Source organism: Vanellus vanellus, assembly GCF_965231255.1.
Source record: "Vanellus vanellus genome assembly, chromosome: 1".
Lineage (NCBI taxonomy): Eukaryota > Metazoa > Chordata > Aves > Charadriiformes > Charadriidae > Vanellus > Vanellus vanellus.
The window spans coordinates 75,182,400-75,201,389 of NC_138905.1; the positions used below are offsets into that span (position 1 = coordinate 75,182,400).

The 18,990-nt window shown below is 43.3% G+C and overlaps 1 protein-coding gene across 1 annotated transcript in view; it reads left to right on the top strand.

Annotated features, from left to right (window-relative positions):
* Positions 1-18,614, top strand: part of ST8SIA1 (ST8 alpha-N-acetyl-neuraminide alpha-2,8-sialyltransferase 1) — a gene marked incomplete at its 5' end in the record, with an annotated part of 134,074 nt that extends 115,460 nt beyond the window's left edge. The window contains one exon of the mRNA XM_082487783.1: positions 17,949-18,614. Coding sequence (XP_082343909.1) covers positions 17,949-18,435 — 487 coding nt within the window. The 3' untranslated portion in view covers positions 18,436-18,614. The remainder of the gene's footprint in view (positions 1-17,948) is intronic.
* Positions 18,615-18,990: the final 376 nt, after the last annotated feature.

Below are 18,990 nucleotides of genomic sequence, written 5' to 3' on the forward strand. Positions count from 1 at the left end.
ATTTAGGACTTAGTTGATCAGACAGCCTTGCTGGAATAAACATTCTCAGGCTCCTTCACACCTTCATTGGTTAGTGTGACTGACCAGGTTTGGTTCTCCTCACTATCTGTCTCTCTTATCATTCGTTGGTCAGGTTTGTATATCTTGCTTATGGATTTCTCCTTTGCTTACCATCCCTTTTAAAAAATACAACAATTTATTTGTTTATTGGAGAGGTCCTTGACCAGGTTGCCTTAAAGAAGCAGACAGTCTCCTTCCACGTACCCTTACCTTTCCTATTTCTCCCCTCCGATTTATCTAGGAACTAAAAAACAATTTTAAAAAGAAATAAAACCCTGCAGTATCTTTTCTTTAGACAAACTTTAAGGAAGAAAAAGCCTTTATAAAACTGGTTGTTGAAGTATTTAATGAAGAACCAGATGGTTGTATGTTAAGGGAGAGGGAAGCACAGGCAGCATAGAAAGATTTATGCAATTGTTCCTGCAACACTGGAAAAGAAGAAGTTGCAGCTGAAAATAGTAGAGGAAATAATATTTTATGCTGACCAAGATAACCAAAGTCTAGGCAGAAAAATCCTAAAGACTAACATGAGGGGAAAGAATGTTAGCGGAAGTACGTGCTGGAAATAAGTGGTTCTGTCAAGAAAGAAAATCCCTTTTCGTACCTCTAAACACAAAGTTCATGATGAACTGTTTCTTTTGTATTTGCCACTCAAGTGAGCCTCCAGTTTTTTTCTCTGCCTTGCCCATACAGATTTAGTACCAAGTGCCGGTGGCATTCATATGTGTTTAATCCTGTCTTTCAGATCATGTCTCCCGTCTTCGCCCATTAGATTCTTTCACTGCTTCATCATTGTAGGAAATTGAAAAATCCTTTGAGGAAAGCATCCTGCAATCTCCAGCACATGGAGAGTGATTTAAGAAATGTTGGCGATCTTGTTTTTATCCTCTTCTGGTACTCTGTAAGAAGCATAATAGATTTCAGCTGAGCTCAGATCCATTGCCCAGAAACAACCAAATGGGAGGTGGGCACAATCCTTACTAAGAAACGGAGCTGATGATGTGTAAGACATAAGAAAAGTCAGCTTGCTTCCTGTGTTTCTTGGCTTCTCAAAACTAACAGGAAGAAAAAGCAGTAAAAAGTTACTTTTTTTTTTTTTTTTTTTTTTAAAGACAGTAGCTATACTTACAAAAATAATGAATTATGATTTCTGGGTGCTTTTTGGGTAAAACTTTTATTTTTAAGCCAATAAGTCCTCTTTGGATTTTTGTCTTTACATTTTACAGCAGCGAATGCACTTGTCTGTAAAAGGAAAGGAATAGTATTCCTTCCCACATGAATCTTCCCAGCTAAGTTAGACACATTCAAACGTAAAGACTGAGTTTCTTTATCATATGTGGCTTTTAGGGAAAAGCTGAATGATTGGAATTAGTTCTGACTGTTTTATTTGGATAACATAGCAAATGGCACAAACCGCTTTCATCCTAAGTTTGGTCACTCTCTTTTTGAGAAAGTTTGTTTTAATCAGTTTTTCATGGCCATTTTCTGCCATCTGGTCTGGAATGTATTACAGGCAAGAACTTCTACAGAATTATTTAAATGAGAGACTTGCCACCCTAATACTTAATTTCTACTCCCTGCCTCCTCTCTTTTTATTTTCCTCTAGCAGTGATGGTTTTTTAATTTCTTATTTGAAATAGTAAATAGTGAAAACACAGTGATTTTCAAGATACATGGAGCAGTTTAATAGGTTAAAGCTGATCCGCTGGAATTTTTCATCTCAGTTTCATCGTTTTTCCACAATAGCTGGTTTGTTGGAAGAGGAAACGGAAACCTGCCAAAAGCTGTCATTCTGCTGAGAGAGAACCAAATGGTTCTGCTGAAAGATAAAGCAGGATGGAGAAAATCAAGCTGTCGGTATGTCTAGTGCAATTTAACAGGGCAGAGAATAATGTGGTTCTTACGAGGGAAAAGTTTGCCCAGAATGAATTAAAAGTAGAATTTGAACCTACACATTTTATTTCAGTAGCAAGGAAAAAATAACAGTAGTTGCAAGTGACTCTGAGAATAGAGGGAGATGGAATAATAGATTATACAGTTTTTATTTACCTATGTAGCCAATTCCTGGCATGTGGGACTCAGGGAGAATTTTCCTAGTATACACAGAATCACAGAATTATCAGAGTTGGAAGGGACCTCTAGAGATCATCTAGTCCAACTCCTACTACTAGCTGAAAAACCCTTAGCGAAATTCTCTCTTCAGCTTTGATTTCTTAACTAATATGTACTTCACTAACAGCAGCCACTAATCTTCCATCAAACACACGAATAGCAGTGCAGATGCTTAAAAGTTTTATGCCACTGAAGTGGGAGGATTTGTGGAAGGAAAATGAGAAAGTAACTTCTTCCATTATGCTTGTAATAAGCTAGTCTTATGTACCGGATTTCTTGGTAAGTTACGGTTTAGCTGGGAACGCTCAAGAAATGTAAACAGGAGCTTTCTAATACAAATTAATTCTTTCTAAGGTATTTGGGAGCTTTATTTAAAATAGTGTTGTATATTTAGAAGTGTAAAACTGGTAACATAACTTTTTAAATTGTGAGTTTGGGTATTGTGATCCTAGAATTTTATTCTTCAGCGTCATCAGTTTTCAAAGATTTTTTTTTTTTTTAATGAGGTTTCTATGTGGAGAGTATGGGCTGCTAATCTACCACATCTATATCAGAAAATACATCGTGCTGTAAAGTTTCAGAATCTTGCTGTGGAAGAAAATTGAGTTTTTTTTTCATGATTCGGGGCAGCAAATTAGAATGCGGCTGCTTGAATCTTGCAGGAACTTTCCCAAAGGAAATGAAATTTGGGAAGATGACAAGCAGGATATTTTAAGTGCAAGATTGTACGCATATGGAAGTTGAAAGCATGTGAAAGCATATAGCAACACACTCAGCATAAATGTAAAAATAAAGTAAAAAAAACTGTTGACAGTGCACAGATTGTGCTGTAAAGGGTATTATGCAATACTTTGTCCCCTCCTGCTAAAGTGGGGAATACATTACTGTGATCCTTCAAAGGGAGGCACGCACTTACTGTCCTTCCTCCCTGACATAACAACTTGGTACAGCCTGAGCAAGACCAGTACTCTGCCCTTCCCCGGCCTTTGGTGGCCTTGCCCTGGTGTTTTTTTGGTTTTTGGTTTTTTGTTTTTTTTTTAACCTGCAGGCGATATCTGGAGCATGAAGTTTACTCCCAGTTTCAGATGCGAACCCGGCAGGAAAGCAAAACGCTGCCCTTGGCGGGCTCAGCTCAGTAAACCTGTGTATGCGCTGTACCCATGCGTGATCATGAACCTTTTACCAGCGTGAGGACTTGCAGCAGCAAAGCGTTCGGGTCTTTGCTTTCAGTTCCCTTGTGAGATCCCCAACTGACTCGTACGGACATCACCGAGACCCGCATGGGTCGTTCCTGGCTAGTAAAGCTACACAGCCTCAAGACAGGTCCTCTGGCTGCCTCCCTGTGCTGCCCTGGGCTCCCAGTTGTAGTCCCAGGGACAGCTTGTGATAGTGGTAAAATGTGGCTTGTTCCTCATCTCTCTTGCACTGCCCCGGTGCACTTCCCTTACCCGATGCGCGCTGGAGACACAGCTACACCAGTAAACAGAGAGGCCAATCCGTGGCTCCAAAGCCGAGCAGCACAGCCTGGCTTCTGATGACATCGATTGAGTCCTGGTAGCGTATTTGCCTTGGAGATAAGTAGTCGGAGCACCTGGACCAGAGCCAAAGGGTGAGCTAACATCATTAAGCTATGGGAGCGATCACTTCTGCTGGCTTTGAGGTCCTTTTTAATTTAACAGGGACAATAAATTTCTCAGTGCTATTACAGCGCTGTCCCCCCAGCAGTTGTAAGGTATGGCTGTACAAAACTGTCGTCTTGAAAACAGGTACTTGCACAAGTTCTTAGTGTTCTCTCGGGTAGGAGAATTTTTAGAACAAGGCTTAGACAGTGAAAATGGGGTGGCAGCATTCCATTGCCTCTACATTTGGCTTTGTATGTCTCAATTTGTGCAGGTCTAAACCATTCAGTCTTACAAACCGAGATCACCGAGTTTGGAACCGTGTTGGGTGGGGTTTGAGAGCTGGAGCTTGGGTGTCCTGAGCTGGAAAGGAGAAGTAGTTTAAAGGAAGTGTTGGGAGAAAACTGATCTCTGCATCTGGGCTGAGCAAGAAGTTTTTTCTCCATATCACTGGTGTGAACTGTGGGTCTGCTCATAGATTTTGCAGTACAAACCACAGATGGCTTTTTAAGATCATCTGTGAGCTTTTGTTATAGCAAATATTGTCATAGTTTAGAGGCAAGAGGCCACTGGTGATGTCCCTGTTTTCTTCTGCTTTCTTTTGAACGTCTGACAGTTGTAGCATTTGATTCATTATTACAGGTTTTATGTTAGTTCCAGGACATAAGGAAGCCTTTCAGGGCTGCTGTAAGCTCCTAAAGAGCTTTCTGAAATCAGCATCTCTTACAGCGCTGACACTGCAGGATTTCCAACAAGCTCTTTGCTCTGCCTCTTCTCCATTCCTCCTCGGGTTCCCTTCTGGCATCTCAGCTCTGCCAGAACGTCTGCAGCGTGTCCCTGACCCAGCCACCGTAAACCCAGGTGATCCTCCCGGTCCTTTGTGCCTGCGCCTTTTGTTTCCTTGTCTTTTGGGGAAATCTGTACGCGTTGCTACGTACAAACGAGTCGATCATGAACAATTGAAGTCAGATTGTGCTGAAAAAGATACCGCTCTTGGGCTATCCCGGGGGACCTGGAGGTTGGTATACTGTAGCTGAACTAGGTCGTGCGTCTGCCCTGTGTGTACCTCGAACTCCAGCACTTGGGACCGCAGAGAATGCGTTGAGAAAAATAAACCAGACAACTAGCTGGCGCGTATTGGCTGAACTATTCTTGCCAACTGGCTTTCTGAAAGGAAATTCATTAGGCACGCTAGTATGGCCTCGTGCAAATTGTTTATGCTTTTGACTCCACGCTCCTGGGTCCATTAAGCTGGAAATGGAACTGGGTACAGCTGCTGGAACAGAACACACGGGACTTTTCTGCCAGAGCAGTGTGCTACGTTTTTGGTTTTGTTGTGGTTTTTTTTTTTTTTTTTTTCTCACTTCGTGCTCCAGCACAGTTGCTGCCATCCCTCATTTCTCCTGGTACATTAAACATCCAAGGTTCAGGATTGCAAATGATTATGCTGAATGAATCATCTCCGTCACTTTGTGCATGCAGATAGTATCATTGTCTTTAGTTGGGTGTTCACAGTGTGCTGCTTGAATAATGCAGTGTACTGGTGGTTTCTGAAACTTTAAATATCTGGCATATGATATCATAAAGACTGACCTATATATTCATTTGATGAAAGTTAGTGTAAATCTGTTGATATCAGGGGAACTGTGCCGATTTCAAGCATCAAGACAGGACCTTAATGATCATATTTTTACTCCTTTTCAAGGCATACTAAAAATAGAGGAATCCTTGAAAATGCGACATTCCTCAGGCTGTTCGTCTTAATATAAAAAAAAACAGATGTGGGAGGAGACAGAAGAAATGGTCTAATTTTTATAACAAGCAAGACCAGTCTGAAGAGGACTTGGTATTACAAGCAAAGTGCTAGATTTGCTGCAGCATGTAAGGTTCTTGACTCCAGTTTGGTAAAGCAAAGCAGCACTGTGGCTTATTAGAGGAGCAGATTAAGGAAGGGAAATTTTGGCCTGGAGGCAAATTCATTTTTTAGCAAGCAACATAATTTTATTTGTTTTCCAAATCATTATCTAGGTAAAGCCTCTGGATAAAAATCTCAGCAATAGCTTCCGAGTGTTGCACCATCACCGTACAAACTATTCTGGCCTCTGTCTGTGAAACAAAAGGCTGAATTTCACCACTCTTACTGTTTGATTAGCTGCTTTGGGAACATGTGTACTGAGCTGCTAGGGATCTAAAGGTCTAGCAGCCAAAGCAACTGATCACTGAATGATCCTCCTGGCATTTGGAAACCTTCTGGGAGTGTAACCGCTTCCTCAAGTGGGAGTTTATGGCCGTGACTGTTGTTTGTCCCGTGTGATTCATGGCCAACTACGGGTTCTTCAGAGCTGCCGACAGCTTTGACATTTACAGCTACTTTCAAACCTACAATTTGGCCTTATCAAAGTGGTTTTATGCTTTGGCCTTATCAAATGGATGTCCTTAAGGTATTCTGGTTTCCTGTCTTTGAGTTGTGCTGTAGCCCGCAGACCGTACCTTCCTTCTCACTCCAAAATACCCTTTGGCCTGGTTGCTACGTCCAAATCCAAAGTTTTTTTTTCTGGTAATGTGTTACTGTTGCTTCAGGGAGACAAGCCACTAATGGATAGCTTTTGTTCCTCTTTGATTATTCAGTAATACTTTAAAATAATGGCTTAATCTGTGTTCACATCTTTGGTGTTTATTGTAATCACATAAAGTATTTGGAAGTTATTTAGTACTAATGTGATTATCACAAGTCCTTTGATAGAATTTCTACCGTAGTTCAGTATTAATTACTCCAAGCATTAAAGAAAAGGAGCTTATTTTTTGTGCTGCCTGAATCTGAAAGAAATCATCTTGATTCCGTAGGAGATGGCAACTTGCTTTCCTTAATCATTTGAACGTGAACATCTGTAAAACCTGATGTTCTTTGTGTTTCAGAGAGAAAAGGTAGCCCAAAGAAGTACCAAACCGGGAGTTTAAAGTTCATCCGTAGTTTCACATACACCACTTATTGGGAAGGTGTTTACCATCTCCTCTGCAACCCGCGTGATACCAGTGGGTCATCTCAATCTAACTCCTGTTGCGGTGAAGTTTTCGTACCTTCATGAAGGGAATTGGTGCAAGGACCCAAGTCAAATAAAAAGAACGGAAGCTAGGGCTAGATGTAGGGTTTTTTGCTGACTAAAACTTCCAGATAATATAGTTTAGGTTGTCCCCGAGCAGTTCACAAAATCAGGCTGAATAGTTTCAGCTGAACAGCATAGAGCTCGGTTCAGGAAACTGCCCAAGGCAGGTGTCATATTTTATGTGAGAGGTGAGTAGTTCCCTCAGTCACTGAAGCTGTGGTAGGTCCAAGTTCTGTTTGAGGAGACTTAAGCCTCTGTTTCTCATCTAGTGGGAGGCAGTCCTAACCATCAGCAAGGGGAATGCTGGCCTGGTCTCATCAGTGTCATCTGCTGATACTGTTCCAGTCTGTGTGACTAAACAGGGAGGGTCTGAATGTCAGGTGACTCCACCACCAGTTTAGATGGTCACTCTTTTCTTGTTTTCCTCTCTGATTTAACGAGTATTTTATGTCCAGTAAAATTAGCTTTAACAGGAGGGATTGAAAGTCCCTGTCATGGGTTGACCCTGGCTGGACACCGGGCGCTCACCAAAGCCGCTTTATCACTCCCCTCCTCAGCTGGACAGGGGAGAGAAAATACACCGAAAGGCTCATGGGTTGAGATAAAGACAGGGAGATCACTCACCAGTTACCATCATGGGCAAAACAGACTTGACTTGGGGAAATTATTTTCAGTTTAATTACCAATCACATCAGAGTAGGATAATGAGAAATAAAAACTAAATCTTAAAACACCTTCCCCCTCATGCCTCCCTTCTTCTGGGGCTCAACTTCACTCCTGAATTCTCTACCTCCTCCCCTGTAGCGACACAGGGCAACAGGGAATGGGGGTTGCGTTCAGTCCTTCACATGCTGTCTCTGCCTCTCCTTCCTCCTCACACTCTTCCCCTGCTCCTGCGTGGGGTCCTTCCATGGGAGACAGTCCTCCACTGAGTGCTTCCTGCAGGCTGCAGTTCTTCATGAACTGCTCTATCGTGGGTCCTTTCCACAGGGTGCAGTCCTTCAGGAACACACTGCTCCAGTGTGCGTCCCCCATGGGGTCACAAATCCTGCCAGCAAAACTGTTCCATCGTGAGGTCCTCCATGGGCTGCAGGTGGATATCTGTGCCACCATTAACCTCCACGGGCTGCAGGGGGACAGCCTGCCTCACCATGGTCTTCACCAGGGTTTTCAGGGGAATCTCTGCTCTGAGGCCTGGAGCACTTCCTCCCTCTCTTTCTTCATTGACTGTGCTGTCTGCAGCGTTGTTGCTCTCCCATATTGTCACTCTCTCTCCCAACTGCTGTTGTGCCTGCAGGTTTTTTTTCCCCCTCTTCTTCTTAAATATGTTATTCTAGAAGTGCTATCACCATCACTGATGGGCTCAGCCTTGGCCAGTGGCAAGTCTGTCTTGGAGCTGGCTGGCATTGGCTCTATCGGACACAGGGGAAGCTTCTAGCAGCTTCTCACAGAAGCCACCCCTGTATTCCCCCGCTACCAAAACCTTCCCATGCAAACCCAATACAGACCCCTTCTTCGCTCATTGTTGAAATTTGAGACTGCATTGCCCAGGTGAATATCCTGCCAATGAAGTTTTCTGGAGTCAAGCTCCATCCTGTTCCAAGAATTTGTTGTTACTGACTGTGTCCTGAGATAGGGAACAAAACAGAGAAAGGTTTTCTTGCCCGGTATTTCAGAATGTGAGAAGGTGGGACCACATCTGAGTTATGGTGCATTATGTAAAACAAGAGGTGTAGCACCTCTAGATGCATGACACGGGAAGAACACCAACTACAGTTACAAAACTGCTCCTAAATAATGTAGTATCGATGCCACTGACCCTCCTCTGGCATTTGGAAACTAACAGAAATAGTGAGTTGAATGTTTTGCGCCACTTTCCTCAGCCAGTACAGCCATTGAGGGCTGTACTCGGTGACATGCATTGCCTTTCAAAAGTATTACCTTAGTCCTAGCAAATAGCATTTATTTCCTGCTACCTTAAAAGAAAAAAAAAAAGTTTGGTTTTTATTTCTTTTACACTCTATCTCCTTTGAATGAAGTTAACGGGAGGAAAAAAGGTGAAGGAACTCCAACACTTTCACAGGTATCAAAACAGTTGAAGAGATGAGCACAAGCTCCAGCATGTTTCAGCTATCCGTACTGTTTTTTTTTTTTTTGATCAAGAGTGTTCTAGCTATAGCAATTTAAACTGAGTACATGCTGTACTTACAGTTGAGGAGAAACCTTAGCAGTTTAATAGTGTTGAAAAGATTTAAGCAGAATTCTTAGCCTTAATCACCATACATCTTGGAAAATATATCTGGATGATTCACTCGAAATAGTGGTCTCTCCTAAGGGTGCCATACTGGAAGCACAGTGCTAGAAGCATCTATCAAGCCTTAAGAAAAGGTAAAAGGAAGTTGACATCACTAAAGAGCAAAGAAAAGGGAGATTCACGGAGACAGGGAAACATCCTGCCGAAAGCTGAAGTTGTTTCCAAAGGAAATGGAATTTATTATAAACTCTGGCTGATTAAATATTTTATCTATGTGGCAGGCAGAAAAAGTTTCCAAAAAGAATTAACTAGAGGAATGAAAACCTAATGCTACATCCTCCTTCCAGCAACAGCACAGGCCAAAACAAGAGCAAAACCCTCCCACCCCCCACCTGCCAAAATGTGCGTAGGGTCAATTGCTGACCAGGTATAAAAGAAGTTAGAGAAGACAGAAAGGCAGTACGAGTTCTTTGCATCTGCGTTCACTGTGGAAGAAACTGGGGACATTCCCTCTGCCTGTGGGGAGACTCAGCAGACTGAAACTGAGGTAATTCTTAGAGAATTTATGGTACAGATACAAGATGGATGTCAGCGTATTGGCAGGACTGGACTCGCCCATGAGTGCTGAGAGATCATTAGTGTGTATTTCCTCACCTGAGGAAACTTGTTTTTTTGTCTCTCTTTTTCCATCTTTCTAGCCTCACGTTTGGCTTCTGCTAATGTAACGGCTCCAGAGCAATTTAGCACCTCTTCTGCTTCTACTCAGGTGGCCACTGGTTCATGGTTTAATCGCAGTGCTCATTGTCCTAGGGATGGCAAAACAGGGGAGGTTGTCCAGAGGGAGCAGCTAATAGGGGAAATACAGAGATCTTCTTTTGTATATTTTAGAGTTGTGTGAATTGATTTTACCCCATTTAAAATATTGTAGATCCACGGCATGTTCCTATGGGCTCTGAACAACTGTTTTAATTATCGAACTTGTAATTGACAAGTTTGCGATGACCTCAGAGATCACCGGTGATAAATGTACTGTAGTTTAAAAAAGAGGCTATCCTAGTTACATTTGTTGTCATAATGCCCGTCGAAGCACCTACTGTTTTAAATAATTTCAGTCTACACTTTCATAGCACAGAGTGTCTTTAAAAAGAAAACACGTTTAATTCAATGTTGATGTTTTCTCTCCGTGTCCAGTTCTCTTTGGAAAGAGCTCTGAGAGGGTGGAGGGAGGATATAGTTGAATGTCCCCTTCACTGACACTTACAAATTATTAATATGCTAAGGCGGTCGGGAGCTTAAAGAGAAAACTCAGAAGACTTAGCAAGCAGTCAAGTATACCAGTCAGAAAGTGTTCTCCTCTATAAATAGGTCTTTCATGGCTGTAAACATGTGGTGTGTTTTATATTTAGGTTACAAAGCATAGAAGGCAAGCGTGAAGAGACAGGAAAGCATAATATTAGCTTTCTGCTTGCTGCAGTGCTATTGGGGGCAGTGATCTAGATAGACTTGTGTCTGGACAGTAGTTGGGTAAAAGATCTAGAGGTACTGCGCTGTTCTGTTCCTCTTTGCTTGCTGCCCCAAAGACGCAACCCTAAGATACACTGTCTTAGGGAACCCGTGTTCATCAAAAGTAAATCTCATGAAGACTACATCTGGGCTTTGTTGTGGTTCTTTTTCCCATTAAAGCCTGAGAAAATGCGTGATCTGGTTACATTTCTTCTGATAGGCTGACTCTGACATGCAGTTTGGTGAAATTAAATGCTAAAGATATCGGGCTTAGTCCTGTAACTTTTTTTCTAGCTGATTGCATTGGTTCTCTTATTTTCTCATCCTCCAGACTTTCAGCTGTTAGAGCTGTGAAGCATTCAGAAGATTTAGAAATACTAGGCAGCAATTTCATTTTGACAATACAAGTAGTTTACAGCCATGCTGCTCTGCCTATCCTTTTACATTATTTCCACTTGTGTGTGACTTTAGCAGCCACAATCTTCAAAGGCTCAAACTAAGATGAACAGCTCCTCTTTTGAAAGCTAAGATTCAAGCTGTCAGATAACAGAAAGGATTGATGTTTAGCTGTGCTGGTTTTGGAAAGAGTAGCTATTAAAAGCACATTCTAATTTGAGTTGGCAGAATAAGGATCACACACAGTCCCAAAATACCAGTGAACGCTGATTTTAATGTTTCATTGCTTTGGTGTATAGGATAGCTCTGTTTTCCATTGAAAAACAGAGAGTCAGCTTTCCGTTGGCACTATATATAGTATTCCCAGGGTGACAGCGTAAAAGCAGTAATGGGTGGAGGTTTAAAAAAAACCCTAATAAATACTGAATTCAGTCAGAAGGGGAGCCTGCCTCTTCATGGGGATTAGAGCCTCCTCCTGCAATACCTAACTGGACTTTGAGTGCATCGAATTATTCTGAAGGTCATGTGCTAAGGACAGCCTGCCATTAAGAAACAGACTGGCGGAGAAAGATGTAGTCTGCAGTCACTGTGAAAAGAGTGAGTTTCCTTGCTTTTGGGTCTTTGGAGCTGATGGTGGGAGTAACCAGAATCCCTGACCTGGAAAACACCATTGAAAAGGTGTATAAAAAGGAGAATCCGGCTAATTTGTTTGTCTTTAATCTTTGGGACCAGAGACGAGAGGAACGGACAGGTTCTTAGAGGTTGAAAGCTCCTGTCCATAAGAAAGAGGGAGGCAGTGTGGGGTCTCAGCAGGCTGCAGGCTGTGCCTGAGGGACCGGCTGGAGTGAATTTTGGAGCTGGTCGTACCCTGAGGGGAGGGAGCATCTCTGCTGAGAGTCTGAGTGGAAGATTTGCTGTCTTTGGGTCCATAAAGGGCAGTCAGGTGAGGGAGGGAGGAGGGCAAAAGGAATGGAAAAGATGGGAGTAGCATCATCACATCCATGCCACTGGGCGACCACGGTGCCTATGGAAGGACCCGCAGTGGGAACAGGGGAGAAACCCTCCAGCTGAACCTGGTTGAAGTAGGATTAGACAAAGCACTGGGGATCTACTACAGGAATAAAAGCCTCCTGCGTTGATGGAGAGAATGTTTGGCATCTGTAATTTTACTCGATCGTGTTGCTTCATACCGTTTCTAATCACTCTGAAGTGCATTGTGGCCCTGGTTTTGGTTGTTTTTTTGTTTGTTTGTTTGTTTGTGGGTGTTGTTTTTGTTTTTGTTTGTTTGTTTGTTTGTTTTCTGAAGCTCTGAGTATACTTCCAGTGAGATCAGAGTTGGTTTTGCCATTGACTTTAATGGGATTATAATTGAATCTTAGTTCAGGTGGCCATCCTTAGGCTAAGTAAACAGTGGCTTGTGTAGTTGGGGAAGCTGGGATAAAACAAGAAAGGGGTGAATTTATAGTAGTTTCAGTGCTTGTTTCTGGCTCCCTGTGTGGACAATTAGAATAGACTACCTTGCACCTAATGCATGCTGAAAGTGCCTGTGTGGAGGATGAGCACACAGAAATTAGTGTGCTATTAATTCAAACACAGTCTGTGTTTTAGCAACATTGGCTACACAAGCCCCGAAGGGGCAGATAATAAAGAAGTGCACGATACGAACGAGAGCGCGGGGCATTAAGGAGAGCATCGCTGTTTGAAAGCATAAAAGCACTCCGAGAAATTAGTGCAGTAAAACTCCTGTGTCACTGCAGTGGAGGTTCAGATGTGTGGCTGGAAGCTGACTTGTTGTGACCCCAGCTGTAAGCATATTCCAACAGCTGCAGGGAATTGCTAAATCATTCTTGGCTAATGCTGACATCAAATTATCTAAATAATTCTTGTAAGGTTATTCTTTGCCATTGGGACAAATACATAAGTCTTTATATGCCTTCTGCTCTATTCCCTTGAGCTCTACTTTTCTGAATTTTAAAATAATACCCTAGTTCTTCGGCATCCAAGCTGTTCCCCTCATTACTTAATCTTATCTTTTTTTTTTTTTTCTGGTAAGTCAACTTGCAATTAATCCAGAATGCTGAACTTGTGACTTTGCAGATGCCAACACTGTAAATAACTGAGCTATCGTCACAGGCATGAGATAGTGACTCTCTGGGGAGATCAAAAAGAAACCAAGATGCAAGAAAATGCTGCCATTGTTATCTGCAAGCGGGTTAGCTCAACATCACTGCGGCACGTTCTTTGTGGTTACTGGAATTCATCTCTTAGTACCAGAGAGCAGTCCTGTCCCTGAATATCTGCTAAATAACATAAAGAAGAACATTAAAACCTGATTAAAAGCAAAAAGCAAAACACTTAATGCTATTAAGTCTTGGGTTGTACTGTCACGACAATGTACTGTGGCTGTTTTCTCTCGGATGCATCGTTCTCTCTGGAAGAGCAGAGCAGAGTATTTGGGGGAACCCTACAGCTGGTATCAAGGAAATGATTTCTCTGATATGTGTGCAGCTGTGCCTACACGTGCCTGTTGAAAGCGGGGCTTTTTAAGTTGATCTGTCGTATGGACCTGACAGCAAAAATGTGTTGCTGCTGATTTTATTTGCTCGCTGTCCGTTAACGAAAGGAGCGGAAGCAAAGCGCCTGCGCCGAATGCGCCGTGATCCGCTTTCACCACTGTTCACAGTCATCGGTGCCTCTCCGGGCTGCCGTCAAGCTGCCGGGACGCTTGACTGCAAATCACTGAGCAGCTCGCCTCGTCTTCAGGTGCTCCTCAGGGCTCGGGAGATTCCAGATCTGGTTTTATCTAAATGTTGGCCAGCCGCCATGCATTTGTGTGAGTTTGCAGAAGGTCAGAGGATGACCCTGAAAGCAGTTTCTTGCTCAGAGCTGAGCTGGGGAGATAATTTCACCCGAGATGCACTCTTGCAGGAGGGGCTGGATCATTTGATGCATTTTTTTTTTGAAGCCTGGTGAGTGGGGAGGAGCTACACAGCTTCCGGGCTGTGCCACTGAGAGTACCGAATGTTCAAAGCATGTCAGGTAGAGGTGAGCACTGACTAGGAACCAGCAGCTCCTCATTCAAAGAAGGCTGGGTGAGGATCGGCGTGAGGGAAGGTGCCCGTGTGGATGTGAGGACTGCACCAGGCTGACGGCGTCCATGCCAGAACAAGCAGGAAAAAACCGTATCGTCGTGCTCACACGTGCACTACAGAGCTGGTCAGCTGCAGAGGAAAAGCTCTCCTGGTCCCTCAGTCAGGCGTGGAGTAGCCTTCTCGCCGTCTGCTGGGACGGGTGCGGAATGGTAGCCTCAAAGCCACTGCTGGAATGGGGTTGGCTGCAGGACTCCCTGTTGGGGTTGGGAGCTAAAGGAAAATACACTTGAGCTTCTAGTACCATTCCTAGAAACTTGCTGATGCACAGCCTTTGTCCCCGGATTTCTTAACCTCTAACCAGCCTGTGAAATGTCGCAAAGCTGGACAGGACTCCTACTTTTACAAACGGGGAACAGAAAATTTCATTTGCTTCTAGTATCTCCCCTCGTGAGGAGCGCAAGATGGGCAGCAGCTTTTTTGGCTGTATTAGGCCACCAGACCAGCCGTAATCACCATGTTTTATGTTTCTTCGTGGGCTCCTGGCCACCTGTAAAATGTCCATCTGTTGAACTGGGCTTGGTGCCTACTGACACCGCCATCCAGATCATTTGAACGAGGCACGGGTTTCCAGGAGATGACGACGTTCCTGAAGGACAGTTTGTGGTAGCATGGCAAAAGCTGTCCCTTCTGCGGGAAGTCGCGTGGCGGCGCTGTTCACTTCTCCTCACCTTTGAGGCATTTGGGAAGGTTCATCTAGAAGAAATATAAAGGGGTTGTGGCAATGATAGCAAAGGAATATTCAGAGACAGGCCCTGGCCCTCTGTGACTGTGTCTGAGCAATTTTAATGTATTCATCTTAGAGCTGCACGATGCTTTTCCGTGAATGGTAAATTTGCTGAAAAATGCAGTTTTAGAACAACCACATCTTTTTGCCACCCGAAGTGAAGTTTGTTAACTAGCTGTAGGTGGGAAAGGATGTAGTGAAACCAACTTCCAGGAGTGACAGAGGACCTGTCTCTGCCTTCCCCTCAGCCAAGGTGCAGGGACCCCATCGCGTCAAGCTGCGTGCTCAACTTCCCCTTACTGTGAAAAGAAGCCCGAACCCGCGTCTCCCCCCTCCCAGTGGATGTCCCAAATTATGGGGAGGGCGATTAAGTCCAAAAGCCAGCTGCAGGTCTTATTCTACCTTTCAAAAGCACTGAGGGTTATTAGAACAGGGTTTGGGTACTAAGGCTCTGAGCGCCTACGTGAACAGTGGAAGGATTAAGCTAGGGATTTCTTTTGTTTGTTTGGGTTTTGTTACCCTCAGTGACTCTGTCCTGACGGAAACGGAACAAGTTTGTCAGGATGGACCCAACTCCTGTACCTGATAATCTGACAGGTAGTCCTGCTGCTCCTTAGGAAGAGAGGATGGTAAAGCCCGTTTTGGGGAACGCTTTATTAAAGGTCTGACAGTAATGAAGTGAGAGGGCCCATATGAGACGGGACAGACAGACAATGAATTTTGGCCAAGGCACCTTGGTCTTGGCTGGCCTGCTATATTCAACTGTGTCTTGGCTATTTCTAAAGAGAAGAATGCCACATGAAATAAGTTACGAAATTATATTTATTGTTTTGGTTTGTATGTTCAGGTTGAATTGATTATTTGCTTGGAAGACAGTGGCTTTGTCTACGTTAGCAAACAGCACCGTGCAGTAGGAGCAGATCTGCAGAGCAAAACAGTCACGAAGACCCAGGCAGGTTTCAGGGGGTTTGCTTCAAAGCAGCCTTATTCTAATCCCACTTGAAGGAAGTTTTGAAAGAAACTTGTAGCAGACCAGGAGACCAAATATTGCGTGTTGAAAATGTCAACAAAACCTTTCAACTTATTAGGATTATTTCAAGTTTTCTGCCAAAACAGAGACTTCAAAAAACCTGGCACATGTTCCTGAGACATTTCAATGCTCTTGAAGCTATATTTTTTTGTTGGCTATTGTTTCAGCTGAAATGTTACCTGGTGCTTCTTGAGGTCGTCTGGCATCCTACTTAAACCTGAGTATCTTGCTGCATGTGTGACTCTTGCTGTTGTTTCAGAGAGGTCTATACACAAAACTGATCTCTTCATAACCCGTTAAAAAAGGTGTTCTTATCCCTATCTCTGCCTGCACCAGAGAAAGGAAAAAAAATCCAGTGCTGCGGTCTCAAGTTTTTTGTTCTGTCTGCTCTGCTGCGTGACTATGAAATCAATCGTGACACATTTGCCTTAGCTGCGGGAACCAGAGAGAGAGGAGGCGGCGAAAAGGGCAAGAACAGGCACTTGGGAGCTGAGAAAAAATTAGGGATCGCGTGCGGGAGAGCAACCCAGCTGCCATGAAAGGAGTGCACGTGAGGCTTGTGCAGAAGCAGCTTTTAGTGTAGTAAACTTTGCCTGCGTGCTGAAGTCCCTACGTGCTGTCCCGTGGTAGAGGCGGGGAGGACTTACTGCTGCTCTGGAGATTATGTGGACTCTGGAAAGCAAGCAGATTATTAGAGTAATTCATAGGGACTTTCTCGTGCAAAGGTACCCTCCGATGCAGTCAACACCCCAGGACAGCAAGTGTTACTGTTACTTTGGAAGTTTGTGATTTAGGCATTGGATTTTACCCTGGGCTCTGGCTCACCTCCGTATCAGTTACATCAAAAGATGCGTATTTGGGATACTTTAATGTTTTCTGGAAATGTGATTTGTTTCGTGTCAGGCCTCGGGACAGGTCACATATCAGCGCAAGTTTTGGTGTGTGTGAGCGATGTAGAATTTCCTGCCAGAGGTCTCATTCATCTTGGCATGTCCAGAAGCATATGGCAAGGAAAGGTTGTTATATAGTTTTGACAGGGTACTGGGTTTGGAGTAGTGGATCAGTCTAACATCAGGGATAAAATAGACATCAGCAAATAGCTATTGGCAATTTAACAAGTTGTAACCTGATGTAGTTTTTTTATCAAGAGGTGAGAAGACTGTCCTATTAGAGAAATAATCTGTACATATGCATTGCCCTCCTCATAGTTGCCAACTAGTCTCTCCTTTAACTTGCATTCTACAAATACCAGCTGCTTTTAAACCTACTCGGTTTGTAAATCATGCCACCTTAAACACCAAGCCTGAACATTGTTTGGTGCCTGTTGCTAAATTTTGGTGATGCCACTTATCCTAAACAATTCATTGGTTTCTCTTTTATTGTTTGTAACAAAGTATGTTCTTTGAGATTTCTCTCAGTTCCAGAACAAGAATTAACTACTATGGTAGCACAACCTAAATCACTATACAGGCGTAACAAAAACAATTTTTACGAGTCTTAGGAGTTCTGTAAGTCCAAGATTTCTATTTAAATATTTCTTGGTATTGCTTGTTCAGCATGTAACTTGGATTCTTTTTTACTATGCCTTTAAGAAACAAGAACAACACAGGCTTTAAAATTTCTTTTAAAGCTTCCTGTGCCTGAAAAAAATAGGTCGGGTTTTGGACAAAAAGAAAAATGTCACTAAAAATGATTGATTTTCAGGAAAACTGTCAGTATTCATTCAGGTTTTTTTTTGAAAAGACAAAATCAGAAATGTTTGGGTTTCTGGAGTTAGCGGGATACCAGATGATAGTTTTCGACTGTCTGTTCAGGTTTATATTTTTGGAAGAGAGGCAGTGTCAGACAGTCAGAAGTTTGTCTGGGCTTTCTCTGGGCTTGAGAAAAGTGCGCAGGTAAATGTAAATATGTGTATGAATAGCAGCTCTTCGCTGTTTTTGAAATGACTGGCAAACCTATGTTTCACCAGCTTGTTTTTCTCTTTCGTTTTACAGGTTCCAGAATCTGCTGTGGTCTCGAAAAGCGTTTGTGGACAGCGTGAAGGTGTATAACCACAGCTACATCTACATGCCAGCCTTCTCCATGAAGACAGGGACAGGACCCTCCCTACGTGTCTATTACACCCTGGAGGACTTCGGTGCCAAGCAGGCGGTTCTTTTTGCCAACCCCAATTTCCTGCGTGACATTGGCAAGTTCTGGAAGAGCAAAGGTATCCATGCCAAACGGCTTTCCACGGGACTTTTCCTAGTCAGTGCCGCCCTTGGTCTATGTGAAGAAGTAACAATTTATGGCTTCTGGCCGTTCTCGGTGGACCTGCGCGGGAAGTTTATTAGCCATCATTACTATGACAATGTCTTGCCCGATTCTGGATTCCACGCCATGCCGGAGGAATTTCTACAGCTCTGGTTTCTTCATAAAAGTGGTGTACTGAGAATGCAGCTAGAACCGTGTGAGGACCCTTTAATCCAGTCTTCTGCCTGAGGATCATAGGAGGCGGTTTGGGAGATCCAATAGTTTTTAATTTCCGTGCTCTCCAACAGAGAGTTCTGTTTTCTGTTGATTCTTTTTAAAGGGAAAATAATCGTGGATCTGCATGGACCATAAAAATGCTACTTGAAGGCCAAATGGAATATGTCCTTAATGTATAGTGCTTTATGGAACTGGGGTCGGGGAAAGCAAATCTCTCCATCGAGTCCATTCAGCAGCATTGTGCAAATAATGTCAGAAGCAGCGCAGCTGGACTTTCCAGGGGACATTTTTAAATGACCGATGTAAAAAGGGCATTAAGGCTCGGAGAGACACAGGGCCACCCACAAGCTTTTGCTGACAGTGCCAAATATGACTGTCTGTTCAAAAATCCATTTCATTCCAGATTGGCACCTCCTACAACTTTCCTTTTTCCTTTTTTTCTTTCTTTTTTTTCCTCTGTGTGTGGGGGGCTGTGTGTAGGAGAGCATGTGTGTGTGTGTTGGTGACTTTGTTACGTTGTTTCTTTCCTTTTTCTTTTTTTTTTTTTCTTTTACTTTTTTTTTCCCC